The 22,648-nt window shown below is 61.2% G+C and overlaps 1 protein-coding gene across 1 annotated transcript in view; it reads left to right on the top strand.

Annotated features, from left to right (window-relative positions):
• The window catches only part of SLC9A3 (solute carrier family 9 member A3), a 44,194-nt gene extending 21,965 nt beyond the window's left edge, over window positions 1-22,229 (top strand). Inside the window, exons 2-16 of the mRNA XM_045888343.2 lie at window positions 6,210-6,512; window positions 9,917-10,077; window positions 11,958-12,036; window positions 12,652-12,829; window positions 13,466-13,686; window positions 14,606-14,808; window positions 15,238-15,327; window positions 15,430-15,500; window positions 16,876-17,005; window positions 19,038-19,153; window positions 19,743-19,872; window positions 20,107-20,283; window positions 20,511-20,583; window positions 21,112-21,225; window positions 21,550-22,229. Of these exons, the coding sequence (XP_045744299.1) occupies window positions 6,210-6,512; window positions 9,917-10,077; window positions 11,958-12,036; window positions 12,652-12,829; window positions 13,466-13,686; window positions 14,606-14,808; window positions 15,238-15,327; window positions 15,430-15,500; window positions 16,876-17,005; window positions 19,038-19,153; window positions 19,743-19,872; window positions 20,107-20,283; window positions 20,511-20,583; window positions 21,112-21,225; window positions 21,550-21,815 (2,312 nt within the window). The 3' untranslated portion in view covers window positions 21,816-22,229. The remainder of the gene's footprint in view (window positions 1-6,209; window positions 6,513-9,916; window positions 10,078-11,957; window positions 12,037-12,651; window positions 12,830-13,465; window positions 13,687-14,605; window positions 14,809-15,237; window positions 15,328-15,429; window positions 15,501-16,875; window positions 17,006-19,037; window positions 19,154-19,742; window positions 19,873-20,106; window positions 20,284-20,510; window positions 20,584-21,111; window positions 21,226-21,549) is intronic.
• Window positions 22,230-22,648: the final 419 nt, after the last annotated feature.

Consider the following 22,648-nt stretch of genomic DNA (forward strand, 5'->3'; position numbering starts at 1 on the left):
GTCCTTGTCACTCTGTCTTGTCCGTCCTGGGAGTGTGCACCACGTGGTCTGCTTGCATTAGGCACCTCAAATATTTGCTGAGCTGGAGTTGACACCGGTCAGATGCTGCTCCTCAAGGGTGTGGGAGCCGCTGTCTTTCTGCAGAGCTTTGTCCCCGTTGTTGTTCTGCCCCAGCTGGGCCCGGCGTCCACACAGCGTGGTTGGTGTGCGTGCTGGGCCCCTGGCTACCCTCTCCTTCGGCGAGGCACACAGGAAAAGCCAGCGGCTCCTCAAAGGCTCAGACATTCTCTGTCCTTCCAGCCTGCAGGGTTTGGCTTCTCCCCAGCAAATGCAGAGGAATTTTGATGTGGAAGGTTGCACCACCTAATTGCTTCCCAAGGTCACAGCCACCCTGATGGCACGTGGCCTTTCTCTGTGTTTGCGGCTCAGGCTCGGGGACAGGCCAGATGTGGAGGCCCCAGAGGTGTGGGTCCCAAGGAGGTGCTCTGGGTTACTGCTCAGGTTTGCCTTTGCTGGGTCCTTCTGTCTCTGGAGTAAAGCAAACTAGGGTTGGGAGGGAATTGGGATCTTCCCACCCACCACTGCAGTCTTGGTGGCCAAGCCCACCTGAGCACACAGCCGTGGACCGAGGTACTGGGTGTTCTGGTGATGGGGCCAGTGGTGGGGAGCCTGCCCTCCCGCCCTCCCCGCCTCCCAGAGGCCCAGGCTGTCCAGCGGGGTTGCAGCCGAGGCTGGGTCTCGGGCTGTGGACGGAGATCCGTGGCCTCCACGCCCATGTTGGTGATTTTCATAATGACTTGATGCGCAGCCACCGCGGGAAGGAAGGGTCTGCCCGCAGTGACTCGCCCCAACTGGGAGCCACATTCCTCCCTGTGTCCATCCAGGTTTCCGGCCAGCGACAGAAACCAGATGCCACAGGGCACCTCCAGCAGGAACTCGGCTTACGGGCTCCTAAAATGCCCATTATACCCTTAATGGCTGAACCACCAGCAAATTGCCACTTAGAATCAATCAAGTCTTCCATTTAATTAGATCATTACAATGCAGCTGCAATCTGGAAGGGGTCACGGGTGATGGGGAGGGCCGCCCGCAGGCCTGACCAGTCTCTGGCTGGCCGGACTTGCTCTTGAAGAATTCCCATCAACCAGGGACCCCAGCCACTCGAGACTGTTACCCTCCCTCCTGATGGGGCTGGGGGGCAGCGATGTGCAAAGCCTGGAAGGAACAGCTCCAGGTGGGGCCAGCTGAGAGCCCGGAATAAGGGTCCCAGGAGGGCTCCCCCCACTGCCCACTGCCAAGCTCTCAGCCCACAGGACAAGGACAGCAACATCCCACCCTAATCTGTAGCTCAAGAGAAGACACGTGGGCCCATGTGAGGCAGAAGCCTGACTCGGAAAATTGCCCTGCATCCGTGAATGCAGAGAAAGTGAGGTCGGGCACCACAGGACGGAGAAATACCGGGCAGCCACGCTAATGTCGTAGGAAGGAGAAGGGGGACCCACCTGGCATAAAATGGGACCCAAGAAACAGAAGGGAAGTCCCCACAGAGCTTTACATCCCAGAAAAGGGTAAACGCAAACTCAATTGGACACTCCAGTGAAGACCGTGAAACAGGGAAATTGTTAAAGAGGGTTTTCATGGGGGAAACACACAGTGTTAGATCTCAGACTTTCCTGACAGATATTTCCAGGGCGCAGCGGGACACGGACAGGACGGGAGGTGGGGCCGGGGCGGAGAGTCTGGAGAATCAGCGGCACGGTCCAGGGGCAGCCGAACCCGGAGGGCAGCTTCCCTTGCTGGGCAGGTGCGTGCCGCCTTCTGCCCCGGGGTCGAGGACCGTGCAGGATGTCCGCTGTGGATGCACACCCGAGACAAAAAGCCAAGGCAGGGCAAGTGGCCGGCTGGGCGCTGTGCGGGCAGTGAGGAGCCTGCAGGAAGCTGCCCTGCAGACTGAAGGGACATCCCCAGCACTAGGGAAAGAAGACTCAGCGTGAAGATCTATCCTTGCTACCAGGCGTTCTCAAGGAGGAAAAGTTCTCCCCATAACCAGACAGAAAAAACAAGCAAACAAGTGCCCATCAGGGTGAGGGGAGGAAAAAGCAGTCTGCTCCGTTCCTTCCTCTGTGCTCGCTCAGAGCCCAAAGCAGCGCGTGCGGCCCCAGGACACGACCCCGCTGTCTGGTCCTCACACCGGCGACACGGGAAGACGCGAGCCAGCCACGCGGAAGTAGAGAGCTGGAAGGGCAGGGGTGAACACAGAGAAGTAAGGGAATTTGGGAGCAGACTTTCTCTCTGCGGATGGGCAAGTCCTTCAGTTTCACAATTATGTTTAAATATTTTCTTTGCTAAATCCAAGTTAAGTGGAATGTTAAAAGTGTAATAGGAAACATAGAAGTACAAAGGGCTTATTCTAAGGCACAAAACTCAGAGGCCATAAAACAAAGGCCAGTAAGTTTACCTAAACAGATGTCTGCACAGAGCAAAACAACATAAAACTGAAAGGTGAGCAACGGTACCTGGACAGTGTGAGGACCTGCCCCAGCATGTGGCCAGCCTTGCCTCCCCCAGCGAAGGAGCAGTGAATGCTATGAACAAGCAGTTCACAGAGAAGGAAAGGAATGTCTCCCAGATGTGGGAAGACGCTCACACCTCACTCAGAATAGGACCGAGTTACGGGGCGCCTGGGTGGCTCAGTCGTTAAGCATCTGCCTTCAGCTCAGGTCATGATCCCAGGGTCCTGGGATCGAGCCCCACATCGGGCTCCCTGCTCAGCGGGGAGCCTGCTTCTCTCTCTCCCGCTCCCCCTGCTTGTGTTCCCTCTCTCACTGTGTCTCTCTGTCAAATAAATAAATAAAATCTTAAAAAAAAAAAAAAAAGAATAGGACCGAGTTACACTGAATCTACCAACAGACACAGTTTCTCAGCCACCTGGGATGCGGACAGATGTGTCCCCAGCGTGGGCAGCTGTGACAGATCCCGGATGAGCTCTGGGCTAAAACGCACATGCCTCCCAGCCCCCCAGAAGATGCAAAGGTGCGTCCCTGCACAAGGTGCGTCCAACATCGGGATGGCAAAGATTGGGACTGACACTCCTGTCCTCCGCACTGTGTATGTGCACTTAGGTTTCTTTCTCAGTGAGTCAAGAGCTCAGGTTACCTCTTCTGTGGATTTTCAGGGCTTACTTTAGAGCAGGAGCATTAGGTCTGAAGTCAGCTTGTCCCTCATCCACCCGTTTCCCAAATTAACAAGATTTTATGGTAACGGGCTGCTGTGCAGGGACGTGCCTGAGGACTAGCCCGTGGTGTCCACACAGTGTCCTCCTGTTAAAGAAAAGCCTGGTCCTTGGCACCGACGGCAAACTGACTAAATCAGGATCCTGTGTGAATCTCTAATTTGGGGAGAGATTGTGGCTAAAGACTACTCAGCAACATGACCTGAAGCCAGCTCTAGGGCTTTCTAGTGTGCCCCCAAGGCTGACCCCACCTGTGACGCTCAGAGCTCATGAGGACCCACCGTGGATTCCATCCTCAGAAGGCCCACAGCCCCGTGGGCACCGTGTACAGCAGTACCTGCTGCTCGGTGGCCGTCCCTGAAGAGGCAATGTCATGGCCTTAAAAAGGCAAGAAGAGCATCCAGGAGCTTGTCACAGGCTTGACCCCTCGTGCAGCCTGGCCAGCAGCATGGTGGGCAGGAGAGGGAGCGCCCCTGGCCTGGGGTTCGTGGGGAGTCCTGGGGGCAGGAGAGGGCACGCGTCCACCCCAGAGAAAGGTACCCTGCCAACAACCCTGCCAAGGGCAGAGATGCAGGCCGGAGCCAAGGGGACAGGACAGCTGGCTCTGGGCAAGGACCAAGGGCTTCGCTGACACAGCTCCTGGGCACCAAAGCCACTGGGACAGAGGGAATTATACAGCTGGCTGTCTCTGGACATTAACAGATGAGCAGGGGTCTCCAGCTGGAGGGGACCCATACAGTGTCAGAATGTGACAGCACGTCGCTGGGGGCTGTTAGGATGCAGACCCGTGGAGCCCGGTGTCTGTGGCAGGGCCCGGACTGGCAGGGGCTTCAGGTGCTGCCCGCTCTCTTCCCAAAGCGTCGGGGACCCCAGCACCACAGGCCCAGGGCGCTGGCGGGCCACAGGCTTGCTGGCTGCCAGCCCCGTGAGCCCGCATCTGGGGCGCCACGTGCCGCCGAGGACCGGGTTCTCGGGCCCAGTTGTGTGTGAGCAGAGCCAGGCCCAGGGTGCACAGCGCGGGATACCCGCACTCGCCTGCCCCTCCCAGGCTCAGACAGAGCACCCTGCAGGCAGACGTGAGCCGGGACACCCCAGTGAGGCAAAGCCTCTGGCTGTTTTCCTGCTGACCAGCTGGGGCGGCCCTGAGGGTTTCCAGGGAAGCTGCTGTCCGTCATGCTGGGCAGCCACCGCCTCGTGCCGTTTGTCACACGTGCCCCTGCATGGTTTGGCAATCGTCAGTCACGTGACCGTGTCAGTCAAGGTGCTAGCTTCCCGGGGCCTCGCTCTGCGGGCCCCCCCCAACTTCGGGGGGGCAGGGCTGCTGTCTTCATCTGAGCAGTGTGAAAATTTTCAGAAGGAAGAACAGAACTTGATGGGAATACAGGGAGTTGGACCATGGCTGGGGTGCAGGAGAGCCGGAGAGCCTTCAGGGCATGTGGGGGGAGGGACCCCCAGCAGATTCTCAGATCCCAGAAGCATTAACCTGTTCTGCCTCCACAAGCTGAGACCCGCTCCTTCCCAGAGCACGGTGACCAAGTGGGTTGGTGACACTGGGGCGCACGTAGAAGGTCCCGTGTGTGCACCTGCCACTCTGCTTCTCCACCAGACTTGGGGGACCATGCACAAGGGAAAGAGCCACTCCTTGGGCAGTCTCCTCCAGAGCCAGCCTCTGACCCCCATGATGACCCCATAATTAAGCAGGCCAGGGGGGGAGAGCGGAGCTCAGGACAGGCAGCCTGGCGGGAAGGGCGGGTGGGACCCGAACCCCCTGGGCCCAGCGTGCCGGCTGCCCCCCCGGCCCTCCAGCCCCCCAAACGGGACAGGGTCAGCGCCAGCAGCCTCGCAGGATAACGACCCACGCTCTGCACGGAGCTGGGGCCTCGGCACCTCAGAAGACAGCTCTCCTTTGAATCTCTAAGAAGGCTTCTCAATAAACAGAACCTCAGTGAATGAAACAGGGAATTTTCCCAGACATTGCTGAGACCTCTCCTGTCAACAGTCCAGCTGTTTTGATGTCAGGCTTAACATAGGAATTCTTCTCACTTTTTCCCTGAGTCTTAGAATAGAAGGAGAAACGGGCCCCAATAGGTCTGCGAAGCTGCCTCACTCACCCCCGGGGCCCCTCTGTCCGCCCCCACCCCTGCCAGCTCACATTGGCGCAGTGGAGCTAGGGCCTGTGGGGGAGCCCTGGAGACCCGGCCTCAGAAGACTCTGTTCCTGGGGGCCTGTGACCTCCAGAGAGCCAGGAAGGGGGGACGGTCCCTCCAAGGAAGATTTAAATGCAGCCAGGCTTCAAGCAGGGCCCGGGCTCCAGCACCTGAGACAAGCTGGATGAGGTTGGGCCAGACGTGGCTCGGAGGCACGAGGCACTGCATCCCCGCTCGGAGGGCCGGAAGGGGCCACGTGTGGCCTGGGGGCTGTGGGTGCCCCGGGCCCTGCCCACCCAGCTTGGGCGTCCTGTCCTCGGGACCTGGAGCTGCCCCCTCCAGCCTGACTCCATCACAGGACACTCTTCCTACCTCCTCACCAGCCTCGTGGGCTGCCCGCGGAAGAGGAGGGGCTATTCCCTCTGCGGGAGACAAGGAGACCCCGAGGCGGGTGTCCTGGGGGCCAGGTCCCGAGGGGGCTGCATGAGTGGGGCCAGAGAGAAACGTCCACAGACCCAGATGTCTGTCCTATGAGCCAGAACAGCCCCTCCCAGGCCTCCAGCCTGTGTGTCCACAGAGCCAGGCAACCCCCAGGGAGGTGGCGGGCTCAGCCCCCTCCCAGGGGTGAGCAGGGAGGCCCAGGAGGCCGGTCAGAGCCTACCAGCAGACACTACCCGCCCCGTCTGCCTGAGCAGCCACGGTGCTTCCAGAAGGAAACCTGCCTGTGTGGGAGGGGCCTGTAGTGGCCCTGGACCAGCCCACTCCCACCGGGCGGTGGCCTGGCTCGGAGGGCTCCTGGCCCCTGAGCTCCCCCTCCGTCTCCCCCACAGGCTTCCATCTGTCGCACAAGGTCACCAGCGTCGTCCCCGAGAGCGCACTGCTCATTGTGTTAGGCCTGGTGCTGGGCGGCATCGTCTGGGCAGCTGACCACATCGCCTCCTTCACACTGACGCCCACCGTCTTCTTCTTCTACCTGCTGCCCCCCATCGTGCTGGACGCCGGCTACTTTATGCCCAACCGGCTCTTCTTCGGAAACCTGGGCACCATCCTGCTGTACGCCGTCATCGGCACTGTGTGGAACGCGGCCACCACTGGACTGTCCCTCTACGGCGTCTTCCTCAGCGGCCTGATGGGTGAGCGGGCATGGCATCCGTGGGGGTGTCCTGGGGGCGGGGGATCCTCATGGCGGGGTCCTCGGGGTGGGGCCCGCATGGGAGGGGTCCTCAGGGTGGGGTCCTTGGTGTGGAGTCCTCGGGGTGGAGTCCGGGGACGAGGTCCTGGGGGATGTTCTCGGGGTGGGCTCTGCAGGAACAGGGTGTGGGCAGCCTTACTACTTAAGAAAGCTCAGGATACAGAATACAGACCCAGAAAGGGGAGGAGTGTTCAGGGTGACAAACCTTACTGGTGGGTCCACTCAACCAGCTTGGTTTGTTTAAAATAAGGTTTAATTAATAAACAGCTGTCTGGGCATCCCCAGGCTGAGGCTCGAGTCCTGCTTGGGAATGAAACCCTGTCCAACCAGGTTAGCAGGTGGGTGGGGTGGGTGGGACAGCCGAGCCGCTGTCCCTCCCCCTCAGCAAGAAGATGGGGCTGGGCCCCACTTCCCCGCCACCAAGCACCCAGGGGAAGGGAGGGGAAGGCCCCCTCTGGCAGAGGCCAGATGGAGGAGCCCTGGCAGACACGCACCTGAGCACAAAGACTGGGTCATCCTACCAGGACGTCCTGCAGGAGAAGCCTCGCCGGCCGCTGCTCGGCCACCACTCATCTGTGTGTCTGCAGCCGCTCCCCCTGCAGTTTGGGTTACTTAATTCAGCCCTGGCGCAGAGCCGAGGTGCACCCCACCCACCTGGGAGTGGGCCATTATCTACATGGGAAACTGGCGCAGGTGGGGCAAGGGGCTCACCTGAGGCCTTGCACGGCCCACTCTGCGGTTGCTGTGCATTTGCAGTGTGGGTCTGCAGCGCTGGCTCACGGCCTTGGGGGCGACCAAGGAGAAGTGAGAGTCGGCACCACGGGCACCTGTCTGTGTGCTCAGCCTTGGCCCCAAACACCCCCACCTGCAAGAACCAGACTCTAGGGATGGGCCTGGTCAGCGGTTTCCATCTGACTATAGGAAGAGGCTGGGCATTGCTCCCCGTGTGGATCAGGGCCTTGGGGCCTTGGCGACAGAGCACACGAACTGAGAAAGAGAGGCCAAAGGGCCCCTAACGGGAACCATCACCTTGCCTGGCCCATTTGTCATCTCAGGACTTTGTCCTCAGCCCATGGGGGGCATGCATGCTCCTTTGAACCCCTGCTGCCATCTGGCACCACCCCCAGGCCCAACCCAGAGAAACCCCTCAAGGGTGACATGGGGCCGAATGCACCTGGTCAGGCCTCGCACGCGAGTAAGCCTCGGGTGCATTTGATTGCATTTATTGGCGATGCCTTTAGATAGCTGGGACATAGCTAAGATGACAGGACCACCTCCGGCCACTGGACCCAAGGGAAAGTCTTGGGGTTTGGACCAGGATCCCTGAGGGGGCCTGTGCTCAGCCCTCAGGATGCAGCTGGTCAAGGGTGGACATCAGCCAAGGTCACGGAGCAGAACAGCACCCAGGGGCCAATGAGTCTGTCCTGTCCCCAGACACCCGGAGCCAGGAGCCTGATGGGGCTAGGGAGGTGGGGATCAGTTTCTGCAGACCAGTGGCCAGGCTCTGAGGTGCAGCTCAAGGCAGGGGAGCACCCCTCTGAGGAAAGGTCAGCCTAGGCCGGGCCACCTGTGGCCTGGCTGTGGGGATCCTGGGTGGGCATCTGGACAAGCCAGCTAGGGGTGGGCCCAGCAGAGACTCCAGGCCATCAGTCAGAGAGGCCCCCTCAGATGGGTGTAACCTCAGGTCCTCTTGGCTGTGGTGGAGAGAGGGTCCTGGAGCACGCAGCTGGTCAAAGGGAGCCCACAGTCCAGTCCGGTCCCAGGAATCTTGCTGGCAGGGCCGGTGGGTGGCAGATGGTCCCACCAGGGAGGAGAACAGGCTGCGCCTGGACACAGGGCACTTGCTGCCTGGTTGGCTGGCTTCTAGGAGGTGCCACCGGGTCTGTCAGGGTCTGTGGACAGCGAGAGGCCATTGAGCCAGGAGGCGTCTACAGATGGAACACCTCAAAGGGTATGTGGGTCCAGGAGCCGCTGACATCTGAAGCCAGGAAGACTGCCTTCTCACCTCCGCCTCACCCACAGCATCTGGAGGTGGGAGAGCAAACCCTATGATTCCCGTTCCAAAAGAGACGTCTTAAAGTCATTGGAAGCTGGTTCTAACACCTGTCACCCCTTTAGCACCCAGACTGTGGCTCAGGCTGTGGGGTTTTCAGAGCTCACAAGAAACCGCCTCCAGGGCCCTGCCTCCCCACAGACACGACCTTCTCCCAGGGCCCTGCCTGGCCCTGAGGGAGAGCCGGGCTCCTGCGGAAGCCCCCCGTCCTGGGCCTGGAGGGGGCCCTCAGCTCTGAACCGGCAGGCGTCCAGCCCACACGGTTCCACTCAGCCTGGGGAGGAGGCTCCATGCCAAGAAAGCCCCTGGACAAGGTCCTCCTCCCACCAGCCCTCTGAGAGCAGGCGTGTGTCCCGAACAGAGCTGGGACAGGCAACCATATGCGGGGGTCCCTGAGCTTTTGTCCAGGGAAGATCGCTGCCGGGGGTTTGCATATGCAACCTGGAGTGGCTCTGGAGACTGAGATGGATCTGGAAGGACAGAGAAGTTGGAAAGTGCATCTCAGCCTGACCCCCGCCCTCGAGGGCACCAGGAACTCACTGGGCAGGGGTCACTCCAAGATGCAGGCTAGGCTGAGCTCTGAGGACCTGCACCTCCAGGGTCCCTTCCTCCCCTCCCTCCTCTCTGAGCCCCCAGCTCCCTTCTTGTCCCTCAGACCTCCCCAGCGGCTTCTCCTGTTGGAACCCCCGGGTTTCCCCGGGCCCTGTGAGGCCTGTCCCCCCCCTGCCCCGTCCATCACCTCCCCTCAGGCTGGTCCTGGTGGCTCTGATCTGGGCTGAGATATCACTTCCCAGGGAGGCCTTTCCCCCAGGCCTGTCGAGCCCCCGACCACCTCCCTAGCAAATACACCATCTGCATCCCTGGACTGCAGACCGCCAGGGCCGGGGTCTGATTCCATGCTGTGCCTGGCCGGGCACCAGGGGCCCCTCATCTGCTGGCAGATGGCCTATTTAGCACTGTATGGGGGTATTAACCAGTACAGCTGGCCAGAGGAAGCAGCCAGGGGCAGGGCGGCCAGTCCCCACTGGAGTGTGAGACAAGCCGTTCCTGAAGGTTGTGGGGGCCCATGGGAGGGAGGCAGGCAGTCTGACCCTGGTTCCCACAACCGGCCAGCCCCAGACCCAAGAGCATCAGAGTCCCCATCCTGAGGGGACTCCAACCCAGCCGTCAGCAGGACAACAGCCTGGGGCAGCCCCCCAGAAGGCCAAGGGGAGGAAGTGTGCCTGACTCCGAGGTCCTCCTTCTGCCTGGGCCCCGAAGGGCTCTCCTTGATAGCCCTGCCTGTCTTGCAGGAGACCTGAAAGTTCAGCTGCTGGATTGCCTCCTGTTCGGCAGCCTGATCGCCGCCGTGGACCCGGTGGCCGTCCTGGCCGTGTTCGAGGAGGTACACGTCAACGAGGTCCTGTTCATCATCGTCTTTGGGGAGTCACTGCTGAACGACGCTGTCACTGTGGTGAGCGGGTGCGGGGTGGGTCTGGGACTTGGCACAGGGCATCTCAGAGCCACTGGGAGGAGAAACACGGTCACTCAGTGGCTGCAGTGCCCCTCGGTGCAGAGGGCAGAGGACGGGGCACACGAAGGCCGAGGCTGTGTGAGGGGGCTCTTCCTCTGCTCGCAGCTCCGACTGCAGGAGGCTTCCCCGTGCCCCTGGCGCGTGGCCCCCCTTCCCTCACCACCTCCTAACTCAGAATGACTGCCGGTCTGGTCAGCTCTTCATCCGTTCTCCCTCCTTCATGGTAACCATCTGTCAGCCCCACCGCCATGCTTCCCAGAACGGGACGCCTCTAGCTTTGGGTCCAGATTTGGTGCCACCTGGTTGTGGGTCCCCTAAGGGAGCCCATGAAGAGACAAAGGGCAAGCTCTCACCAGGAGCAAGGGAGGACGATGAGCAAGCACGGGCCGCACGCCCCCGAAGGCAGCTTTCTTTCCAGAAGGGAGTGTGGCAGGGCCCCCGTGGGCGGGCAGGGGCTGGAGGACCCTCTGTTAGGGTGTGAGGCCACAGTGACCCCACAAAGTGAACAGAAGGCTCATGACACGTGGGGACACTGTCTCAGCATCACAGTGGCCGGCATGGAGTTTTCGAAACCCATCCCCAACCGGGCCGCTACCTCTGTGGGAGTGAGTTATAGGTAACACCGAGGCGCGCACAGAGTGACTTCCCCGCGCAGGTCGGCCAGGCGCTGTGTCTCTGAGCACCTGCTCTGGGCCCGAGGGTCTGGCCCCACCGGCCCCACACCGCGCGACAGGAAGATCTGTCCTAGCTCTGAAAGTAACTGGTGGTCTCTCTAAGAACCCCCCTTCTCATGTCCCGTCAGGGCTCAGGAGACTGAGAAGTCCCAAGGTTGTGCTGCACCAGATTTCTTCTGCAGCAGAGATGTTCTCGGGGGAATTTGAGAATTAATTTGGAATTTAATCGGAAATGTAACACACAGCTCCTTTGAGGTTGGGCTGCCCTGTGCGGTGGCTTCCCCTCTCTGCGGGAGCGCGAACTTCTGCCCGAGCCTCGGGGCTCACCGCAGAGCTCCCCACGCACAGTCCTGCCGGAGGCTCCATCCCCCTTCCCACCCGCGTTTCCTTGGAGAGAGCTGAGCTGTGGTCCAGCCCCCAGGCCCTTGGAGGCCCAGGCCCTGCCCACCACCAGTGCTCGTCAAGCCTGCCGAGCCTCCTGCTGCAGAGACAGCAGCACTCCCTGCCTTTTGGGGTCCTGTGTCCCCTCAAGCAGACCTGGAGAGGCGGGCCCAGGGCCCAGAGACAAGTGGCCTCCCTAGGAGCCGGCATCTGCCCATGGCAGCCCCTCGGCCCCGCGGTGTGGAGCAGCACGTCCTTAGGAGGCCCGGGAAACACAACACTGTCCCCACAGCTGAGCCTAGCATATAGTTCTCGAGCTTTTCGTCTCAAATATCTTGGTGGGATACAGTTTAAAGGTTAACATGCAAAGACATCAAGGGGTATGCTCCCACAAGCAGGAGTCAATGCAATGGTGAAGTCGCTAAAAATGAAACTCTGGCTTCATCTGGGAAAACAAAACGGAGTTAAACGCAGTGGGTAGCTTTGTGCTTTGCCGAGAGTAGGAAAGGGCCAGGTTTGCTCCTGAAGGTTCTAGTTCCTTCTAGAATGTCCTTCTGCCTCTCCTAGCCCACCTGCTGGCTCATCTTGGGCCTTTGTCTTATTGAGCATTATTGCCCCGTGATGATTTCCTCCCAGTGATTTCTGGTGGCTTCTACAGGCTGCTCCATCCAGCCCAAGTCCCCGAGTCCCCGGGGCCTGGGTCAGGGGGGTGAGTGCAGGCCGAGGGCTGACCCGATGTCATGCTTGCCTCTCTGTCCCCCCCAGGTCCTCTACAACGTGTTTGAATCTTTCGTGACGCTGGGTGATGACAAGGTGACTGGCGTGGATTGCGTGAAAGGCATAGGTGTGTGGCTGGGGGATCCACCCGCCTGGGGAGTGTGGGGGCCACGTCTCCTCTCCAGCCTGGGGACCACCTCCAGGCTTCGGCCCCAGGCCTGCCCCTGGAACCCACAGCCTGTGTAGGAGAAGGCACTTCCACTTTGAAGTCTGGGTGGTAGTTTCCTCCCATCCCCAGTGTGTTTCACGAACGCAACTTCGTTGGGTCCGGGCACCCTGGGGAGGCAGGGTGCTGCCCTTTGAGACCCACCAGCATGGCAAGTTGGAGGACGGGGATCCTGGTGTCCTGGGTGGTCCCGAGTAAACATTTCTCTGGGCAGGGACAATGACAGCCTTGCTGTCCTGGGGGTCCAGGGACAACCCTGCCCAAGGCCTCCTTCTTGGCCTTTCTCCACAATGGGGGAGGGGAGCCGGGCCTCCCTGCGCTCCACGTGCCGGCCTCTCAGGGGGAGAACTGGCCTCTTGTTTGCTGAGTTGTTGGCGCCTCTGTGGGGGTTACCAGGCAACCCTCGATGAGGAATGGTCTGGAAGGAAGGCCGGTCAGCCGCGCCCACACAGGGGCCAGCCACACCCGGCCACAAAGGGCCTTTCAGGCGGTTCAGCCAACGTCCTTGGCCCACAGTGTCCTTCTTCGTGGTGAGCCTGGGGGGCACGCTGGTGGGGGTCATCTTTGCCTTCCTGCTCTCGCTGGTGACCCGCTTCACCAAGCATGTGCGCATCATCGAGCCGGGCTTCGTCTTCATCATCTCTTACCTGTCCTACCTCACGTCCGAGATGCTGTCGCTGTCAGCCATCCTGGCGTGAGTCCCCCTCACTCCCACGCCCCAGGGTGCCAGAGCTGCAGTGTCCGGGCCACGTGCTGGTGTGCAGGGGTGGGGCGGGGTCACCCCACAGCACAGCCAAGCAGCTGTGCCGGGAGGGGGGAGGGGGGGTCGGGAGAGGGGAGGGAAGAGGGAGGGGAGGGGGGAGGGAGGGAAGGGAGGTGGGGCCGGGGGAGGACGGCCCCTCCCTTCCTGGGCTCATCCTTCCCGGGCCCTTCCCAGCCCCCCTCTGCCTGGCCCACCTCCCCATGAGGGCTGAGAAGCCGCTGTGGGGGCAAAGAATCTGGTCTATTCGGGTTTTAAATCAGGAGTGGGCATTTTCACAGAATTGCCCTTGACCGCTGCCTACACGCAGCCTCTTCTGGGTGCCCTGGGGGGGCGGCCGGCTGGCACCCCGTGACCCGAATCTGCCCCAGCACCCGTCCAAGAGCCAGCTGCCGCTGGACTGGGGACAGACACTGAGGCAGCCCACTGGACGGCTCAGGGTTCAGGTCTTGGGGTGTAGCCCCAGGAGAAGGGCCGGTCAGCGGGGGGGTGCGTGCCCGGGACATAGGCCACAGGCTGTGCAGGTGGAGTCTCGGCCCCCAGTCCGACAGCGAGCCCATCCGCCCGCAGCATCACCTTCTGTGGCATCTGCTGTCAGAAGTACGTGAAGGCTAACATCTCCGAGCAGTCGGCCACCACCGTGCGCTACACCATGAAGATGCTGGCCAGTGGGGCGGAGACCATAATCTTCATGTTCCTGGGCATCTCGGCCGTGAACCCCCTCATCTGGAAGTGGAACACGGCCTTTGTGCTCCTGACACTGGTCTTCATCTCTGTGTACCGGGCCATCGGTGAGGGTGCCGGGGGGATGGTGGGGACGAAGGAGTGTGGGGACGGGGGTGGGGATGACGAGGAAGAGGGGAGTCGATGGGGGTGACCGGGAGGAGGGACAATGACAGGGATGCCTGGGGGAGGCGGGTATTGGGGAAGGTGGGGAATGGTGGGGGGCAGTGGGGATGACTGAGGGATGATGGGGACAGTGGAGGGTGGACAGTGGGGACCCACTGTGGGCAGTCTGTGGGAACCGAGGACGTGGTGTTTGTGACCAGCCCTCTTGGAGTGAACCCCCTGGCCCAGTGAGCAGCAGGTTCCAGAGCCCCTGGGGAGCCTCAGCATGGCCAGGCCATCAGTTATGTGCAGTGAAGGTTCAGGCTTTCTTCACGGCCTTGTCACCCTGAGTCAGAGATAGGGTAGCTGGGGGGCAGGGTGGAAGGTTCTAGAACCTAGGGGAACCCATTTGGTTTCCCCTTGACTCACTCTGGATGCTGTCGCTGAGGAAGCAGATGGAGGCTCCTGTGAGGCTGGATCCCTGCTGCCCGCTGTGACCCTTGTGGCCCATCCTTGGGGTGCAGGCCGGGGTGGGACCACAACCCACTCTGCCTGTGCTCAGCGGGGACTGGGGGCTCCAGGGAGCAGCTGCCGGAGTGAGACAGGGTCAGTGGTCCTAGGACACAAGGCTTCCATTGCCTCCTGGGTCACAGGGCAGGTTTGGCTCTCGGCCAAGAGGGAGCACCGGTGTAGACAGGAGGGTGTGGGGAGAGCAGGGCCCCAGGGTGGCGTTTTCGTGACTTTTGCTCAGAACAGGACCCGTCACCCTCGCCGTCAATGCCCAAGGAGGGAATTCCCAAATGTTGCTCCCCCGGTGCGGTGGCTGCCAAGAAGGGGGGGCACTCCTGGGGTGTGGGCGCTCAGTGCGGGCCCCGCCCACAGGTGTCGTCCTGCAGACCTGGGTCTTGAACCGGTACCGGATGGTGCAGCTGGAGATCATAGATCAGGTGGTCATGTCCTATGGTGGCCTGCGCGGGGCTGTGGCCTTCGCTCTGGTTGTCCTTCTGGACGAGAAGAAGGTGAAGGAGAGGAACCTGTTCGTCAGCACGACCATCATCGTGGTCTTTTTCACGGTCATCTTCCAGGTAGGGTCGAGCGCGTGCCCCTGCCCATCCTCCCGGCCTCACCATGCCGGCCCGGGGCGCTGTGACAAGCCTCTCCAGCCTCCAGGCCCTAATTGGTTTTTACTATTTTAGTAACTAGGAGCCGTTTTGTAGGTTTTCATGTGGCCCCACAGGGGACGCAGCACAATTTGGCCTAAAAATGTCCTTCCTGGGCTGATGCTGGCTAACAAAGCCCCAGTTAATATTCCATTGACCAGACACGCCCAGGAAAGTGTCCCACTTCCCCCTTGCTTTTGGACAATCTAGAGAGCTGCCTGGGGGGCTCTCAGAGCAGGGCCAGGTCCCTGTGTACCTGTGGGTGGCTGTGCATTCACACACTGGGGGCTCAGTGGACCGGGGTGGGCCCTGGGGTGGAGCCGCCTGCCACCAGGGTCAACACCCGTCTTCCAGGGCCTGACCATCAAGCCCCTGGTGCAGTGGCTGAAGGTGAAAAGGAGTGAGCATCGAGAGCCCAAACTCAACGAGAAGCTGCACGGCAGGGTAGGGGACCCCCCGGTGGCGGCTGCAGGTTGGGGGGGGCGGGGCAGGGCTGGCAGTTGCGTCCCTCCAAGTGATGCTAATCCCCTTCTCTTTCCTGCGAAGGCTTTCGACCACATCCTCTCAGCCATTGAGGACATATCGGGACAAATTGGACACAATTATCTCAGAGATAAGTAAGTAGCTGCAGGCGCCCCTGGCTGGGCTGAAATGGGGATATTTGGAGGCATCTTTAGTCTCCAATGTCAGCTTCCTTCCCTCTGCCTTTTTTTTTTTTTTTTAAAGATTTTATTTATTTGACAGAGAGAAAGACAGCCAGAGAGGGAACACAAGCAGGGGGAGTGGGAGAGGGAGAAGCAGGCTTCCCACGGAGCAGGGAACCTGATGCGGGGCTCCATCCCAGGACTCTGGGATCATGACCTGAGCCAAAGGCAGACGCTTAACGACTGAGCCACCCAGGCGCCCCCTTCCCTCTGCCTTTAACGGGAGACCCACAGGGTAGAAAGAGCCGCTGATATTCCCCATAAACCAGCCTCACAAAGTGCTAGCTAACTGAAGAACACTGCCTTTAAAGGGGTCAGAAGGTTTCTTGACTGAGACCCCCACCCCCTGGGACTCCTGTTCCCCCTGAACCCCCTCCTCTCCCTGGGGCTCCCCCTCTCCCTGGACCCCCTACTCCCCCTGGAATCTCTCCTCCTGGACACTCTCCTCCTCTAGGAATCCCCTTACCTCTGGACCCACTCCTTCCCCTGGGACTCCCCCTCTCCCTGGGACCACCCGGAGTCCCTCTGCTTCTGGGACCCCTCTCCCCCAGGAGCCCCTCCTCCCGGAGCCCCTCCTTCCCCTGGGACTCCCCCAGCCCCCTCCTCCCACTGGAGCCCCCTCTTCTCCCTCCACCACCACGTCCGTCCTATTCGTGGCCCACTGGGCTTCGGCTAGATGTCCCTCTTATTCTCACCCGGCCACCTGCTCTTCTGACCCAGAATACTGGCCAGTACCCTAAGTGTGTTGGGTTTAAAGCCTCCTTCGGGCCAGCCTTGTTCTCGCCTAGTGTGGGAGCTCAGGGGCTCCTCCTCCCCCAGCCAATCCCTCTGCAGGTAAAATGCGCCCCCTTCACTGTAGCCAGGGCCCCAGGGCCCTGCCCTCCCCCAGCCTCACCCTTTCCAGAGGGTTAGGTAGTCACTTGGAAAACTGCAATATTGTATTAAATAAGAAAACAAAACACAGAATTCGACATACATTCTAATGACATGTACCTTCATATAGGAAGGTAGGAACAGAGCACAGACGAGGAAAAAGCACCCCTGAGGTTTATTCCTTTTATTTTAAAACTCACCTTTGTGCTTGTTACAGTAACTAAAAGTCAGGGTTGGGGGGAGGGAGGGCGTCTCCTGTGTCTCAGTTCCTGCGAGACCATGTCCATTACAAGTCCGGGCAGTGAGAGGGGGACCCCAACTCCATGCCCCCCACAACTGCCGAGGTCCCCGTCCATCCTGGGGCCTTGCCCACGGCCCATCCAAGTGTTGATATCGTGTTGGTTTGACCCCCCAGGTGGTCCAATTTTGATAGGAAATTCCTCAGCAAAATCCTTATGAGAAGGTCGGCTCAGAAGTCACGAGATCGGATTCTGAATGTTTTCCATGAACTCAACTTGAAAGATGCCATTAGCTATGTGGCTGAGGTACCAGAACATTCCATCTGTTCTCTTGTTGGAGTTGGGGGCTGAAAAACACCCAGCCAAAGGATGGGGTCTAGGGCAGCGGGCCAGGGAGGGAGGCCCCTGGTGGGAAGGCCCAGGTGGCACCATGCTGGGGCTGCTGACAAGTTCATGACATGAAGCTCCTGGGTCCTCCAACACCCCAAGAGTGGCTGTGGGAGCTGAGGCACAGCACCCTCCCCCACGGCTCTCTGTGGGACGCTCTGTGGTGTGGTGAGTCTGAGATCGAAGACCAGCTAGGGCATTACAGAGTCATGCCCCCAACATACATATGTGCACACACACATTCGTGCATGTCTGCATACGCACAGCCATGCACACAGAGGGGAAAGCAGCAAGGATGTCTTGCATCCTGTGGGGTCAACAGGGCACACCTGGGAACGGGCTGTGGTTCTAAGGTCCTTGCAGGTGAGCAGGACTCTCCTGCATCCACAGAACACCTGCGTTCTAGAGGTGAATGAATCCTCCCCCATGTCTTTGGGGCTGATGGGCCGTAGAAGGCCCCCCACCAACTAGTGGCTGGTGCATCCAGTGTGGGGTCAGTGAGTGGGCTCAGGGAGCCTGTGGAAGGATGAGGGACTAGCCTGCCACGCGGGCTGCATGGTGACTCTCTGGATCTTGCTGTTTCTGATGCCACATGCCCTGTGCCAACCCACAGCCACTCAGGACTCGGGGTGCGTCGAAGTGACCAAGTCATAGCAGGCCCCAGGTCAAACCCCACTCCTCCTGGACACACAATCTGGCTGGCCCCTCCCCAGTGGCCACATGCCTCCAGGCAGTGCACACGTGTGACAGTCGCTTGGCCTTTGCCCCGTGTGTATCCCCTGGGCCCCGAGGTCACCTGGCGCCTCACCAGCTCAGGCCTACACAGAGCCTGGTGAGCTAGGGATCTGCACTTCCATCTCAGCAAATCCCATGGACCTCAGCCAGAGGGCGTAGCCAGAGCCCTGGAAGCATCTCTTCCTTCCGAGGGGAAAGTGATTCCTGTCTCGAGTGGACTTGTCCACACCAAATGTACAGCCTGATGCCCTAACACAGCCGGGGGTCACTCCAGGACAGACGGATGCAGGGGCCACAAGGAGAGCAGTAAAAAGAAGGGCCCTATACCATCTACTGAGCTAATGCCACACCAACCCTGCTCCCCCTGAAACCCCAACCCACAAGCTCCAGGCACTGGGAGGGACAAGGTCACCTGCTGTCTGCACCTCTGGCCCTGGGCTGGGAAAGTTCACTGCTCAAATCTCTGCCCTCTGGGACTACAGAGGCCTTTGCGTCCTTCAAGCCTGGATGGGTGGGCAGGAGGGACTGTCCCTTCTGCTGGCCGAGTCCTGTCTCCCTCGGACACTCTGACGCCCCTAGCCCCCACGTGGGAGATGCAGGCTGCTTGCAGGGCCCCCACTGCCCACCACACTGAGTGCCCAGTGGCCGTGATATGGGCTCCTGCATGGTCAGGACTGGCTCTGCCCGCTCAAACCGCAGCGGGGGTGGTGCGTCCTCCGGGGCTGTGCCTCTGGGCCTCCTGCCCCGCCACGCCGGCCCCATGCCCTCCCCGGAGGCATCCCTGCTTCTCTTCCAGTGACCCCCTTGGCACTCGGCCCCACGCTCCCACCCAAGGAGAGTAGCTGTTTCCAACTCTCATTCATGTCCGGCTCGGCTCTACATGATCTTAATCTGATTCAGTTCCAGACAGAGGCCATGAGCCCCCACTGGGGGTTTCCTTCTCAGGGTCACTGAGGGCAGATGGTTGGGAGTCCCCAGTGGGGACAGGGGCCACCTCCCCAGTCCTGTGGGGAGCTGCAGTGTTTCCTGACACCCCGTGCCCACTGAGGGTCTGGGTTGAAGGACCCATGGTTCTGCCTTCACTTTCCTCTTCCATCCACCAGCCCCAACCAGGGAGCGAGGCCTTACCTGCGGCCTCAGCTCTCCAGGGGCTGGTGGTCGCCTAGCTTCAAGGCACTCCACGGTGTGGGCTGCCCCAGCTTCCTCTTCCCCACAGGGAGAGCGCCGTGGGTCCCTGGCCTTCATCCGCTCTCCCAGCACTGACAACATGGTCAACGTGGACTTCAGCACACCACGGCCCTCAACCGTGGAGGCCTCTGTCTCCTACCTCCTGTACGTGCTCACGTTCACACGGGCTTCCACCAGAAGAGGCCGCCCCTGGCCTGGGCCCCTCCCCGCCTGCCCCTGGAGGCTGCTATGGGCAGGGGTCTCACCTGACCTGCACTCCCCAGGCCCGCCTGGTCATAGGCAGCAGGGCCCCTCTGGACAGACACTGGCCAGTGGGCACCTGGGGGCACCTGCGAGTCATAAAGGGTGGAGCAGAGGCCCCCGCATGGGACCCCAGGGAGGGCATGCACACAGGCGCTGGTGTCCCCCGCTCCAGTGCATCTGTAGGAAATGTTAGCGTCTGCCCGGATGGAGACCAAGAGAGGAGGGTGCCAGACAGAGACCTGGGCCTGAGGCCTCATCCCTGGTCACCCCTACCTACACCGGTCCCCGGGGCTTGGGCCTCCCGCTCTGTGGTGCCGCAAGGCTGGGGCTTGGCCAACTGGTGTGCGGGCGCCGGGCTTGGGGGGTGAGTGAGGAGGGCACGGAGCACTTGGGGGGGCAGGCCTCATGGGAAGTCAGGCCCAGGACAAGCTTCCCAGGAGGCCGGTGGTGAGGGCAGGAAGGGCAGGCGGTCACCATGGCCTCCACATAGGAGGGAGAACATCAGCGCGGTGTGCCTGGACATGCAGTCCCTGGAACAGAGGAGGAGAAGCATCCGTGACACAGAGGACATGGTCACTCACCACACCCTGCAGCAGTACCTGTATAAGCCTCGGCAGGAGGTGGGCTGCGGAGCCGGGCGGGGCACAGCCCCGGCCCCCTCCTCCCCCTGGGACAGTTTCCCTGCAGAGTGCGGAGAGGGCTGGCAGGAGGCGCGGGGCTCAGCCTCCCAGCTGGGTCCCTGGGCTCTCTCGCCCCTGGTCTGTCTGGCTGGGGGTGCTCGTGGGGCTGTGAGGTTCGGGGCAGCCCCAGCACCCCAGCTGAGCAAGGTGTCCCCACTGTGACCTCTCCCCCAGTACAAGCATCTCTACAGTCGGCATGAGCTAACCCCGAACGAAGACGAGAAGCAGGACAAGGAGATCTTCCACAGGACCATGCGGAAACGCTTGGAGTCCTTCAAGTCCGCCAAGCTGGGGATCAACCAGAACAAGAAGGCGGCAAAACTCTACAAGAGGGAACGCGCCCAGAAGCGGGTAAAGGCAGAGGGGCCGTGGGGTTCCCTGGGGGTTGGGGTCCCACTAGGGCACCCCCAGGGACAGGCCTGGGCAGGCACTGTGCACCTATAACCCCTCACAGAGCAGGAGGGGCCCTGGAGGGCTCCCAGCAGCACCAGCAGGGGCCCCCCTGGGAACGGTTGGGGCAGTTGGGGTCCGGGCGCAGCTGCGTCCACACCTGCTGACAGTTTCCTCTTGTTTCTCAGAGGAACAGCAGTGTCCCCAACGGGAAACTGCCCATGGAGAGCCCCATGGACAACTTCACCATTAAGGAGAAAGGTACTGGGGGGGCCACAGCCAGACCCAGAGACACATGCGATGGGGCAGGAGGGGTGCAGAGCACTGTCCCGCCAGAGAGACCCTTCCCCTTGGCAGTCAGGACCCACCTTGGGTAGGGGGCTGCTGCCAAGGCCCCAGCCCCTCTGGTGGGCAGCGCCCTGGAGGTGGGCTCCACATCCCCTGTCCCCGTCCCCCCTCGGGTTTCAGCTACAAGAAGAGCGCCCTCTCTGAGCAGAGCCTGTTCCGCAGTGCACTCCCGCCTCCAGGAGGCCCGGCTGGCTGGGGAGGAGGAGCAGGGCCAGGAGGGCTGGACACGCCCCGTGGCTCCCGTGTAGGAGGGAAAACCTCTTGGTGTGGTTTTGCTTTGCCCAGCACGCATGGCCGCCCAGCAAGCTGCCCAGATGGGGTGGTGTGATGACAGCCCACAGGGTGCTCTGCAGGCTGGTCAAGGGTGTCAGTCAAGGGCACTACACGGGGTTGTCTGTGCGCCCAGCCCGCTTCCTTCACGCTGCCCTCCCTTGCCACCAGATTTGGAACTTTCAGAACCAGAGGAGGCCCCGGACTACGGTGCTGAAATGGGTGGGGGGATCGAGTTCCTGGCAAACATCACGCAAGACAACACGGCGACAGACTCCCCCTCAGGTGAGGGGTGGGGCCAGCCCTTCTTGGGCCCCACACGTGAGCATGGTCATTGGTCGTTGATGGGGACTACAGGACCAGGGTCCACGTGGGGTGTGAGTTGCAGAGAGGGTCTCTGCTCCAGAGAAGGGAGCAGTCATGTGCCCTGCCTGCTGCGTGTGGAGAGACAGAACGGGGTGCAAGGCACGGAACCCCAAAGACCTTCCAGGTGACCTTCCAGGTGTCAGCTGCAGGAAGAGCTGGTGTCTGACCCCCAGGGCAGCACCCTCCCTTGCTGCTGTCCGAGGTTCACCTGGGAATCTGATCAGCCCCTGCCCTTTCTCCTAGGAATTGACAACCCCGTGTTCTCCCCGGATGAGGACCTGAGCATCCTCTCCAGGGTGCCACCCTGGCTGTCCCCTGGGGAGACGGTGGTGCCCTCCCAGAGGGCCCGTGTGCAGATCCCCTGCTCTCCGGGCAACTTCCACCGCCTGGCGCCCTTCCGCCTCAGCAACAAGTCCGTGGACTCCTTTCTGCAGGCCGATGGCCCCAGTGGCCCCGATGGCCCCGAGGAGCAGCCCCACAAGACCCTCCCTGAGTCCACGCACATGTAACTCCTGGCCCCGCCCACTGACCTGACACCTGCTCTCTCCTCAGCCCCTCTCCCCTAGCCAGCCGCCTCTCTGGCTCTGGACCTGAACTTCCGCAGACTCTCTCCAGCAACTCTTCTCCCTCCTTCTAAGCCTCTTTTCCAGCTGCACATTTCTTAGGACACCTGTCTGAGTCTCTGCTTCTCCAGCTGAGATGTCAGGATCCAGAGCTGTTTGAGGATCTCTGTAACCCATGTGCTCAGCCCATGAATCTAAGTCTTGAGCGCAGAGGGAACTGAGCCCAGGGCTGGGTGGGGGTTGCGTGGGAAGGGGCCTGTTTTCCTCCCTAAAGGCCCCCAGGGCTTTGGGAAAAGTCCATGTGACCGAAGTGAGTCCAGAAGAGCAACAGTCCCTTTCAGCCTCATACAGAGAGGAGTTTGGGGAAAGGGAACAGGGAAGTGGAGGGGCAGGCCACTAGCCAGCCAAGGGGACCAGCACCTCTCTCAGGAGAAGGCAGGGGTGGGGGGGTGGAGTTAGGGGACAAGGCAAGGGTGGGAGGCGGGGGGGGGCGGGGGAGGAGCGAGGGGCAAGGCAAGGGAGGAGGGGTGGGGGAGTGAGGGGGCAAGGCAAGGGCGGGAGGGGGGGTGAGGGGCAAGGTGGGAGGCAGGGGAGAGCAACGGGGCAAGGCAAGGGTGGGAGGCAGGAGGTGGGAGTGGGGGGGAGTGAGGGGGCAAGGCAAGGGTGGGAGGCGGGGGGGAGGCACCTGTTCTGCTTCAGGGACTTCTTGCTGGGTCCCCACTTTACCTTCCATGGGGAAGAGGGTTCGCCCCTTTGTGCAAGGTTTTGGGTTCATTTCA

Source organism: Mirounga angustirostris, unplaced genomic scaffold (assembly GCF_029215605.1).
Source record: "Mirounga angustirostris isolate CCGP_5_RB_7025 unplaced genomic scaffold, mMirAng1.0.hap1 SCAF_7, whole genome shotgun sequence".
NCBI classification, from domain to species: domain Eukaryota; kingdom Metazoa; phylum Chordata; class Mammalia; order Carnivora; family Phocidae; genus Mirounga; species Mirounga angustirostris.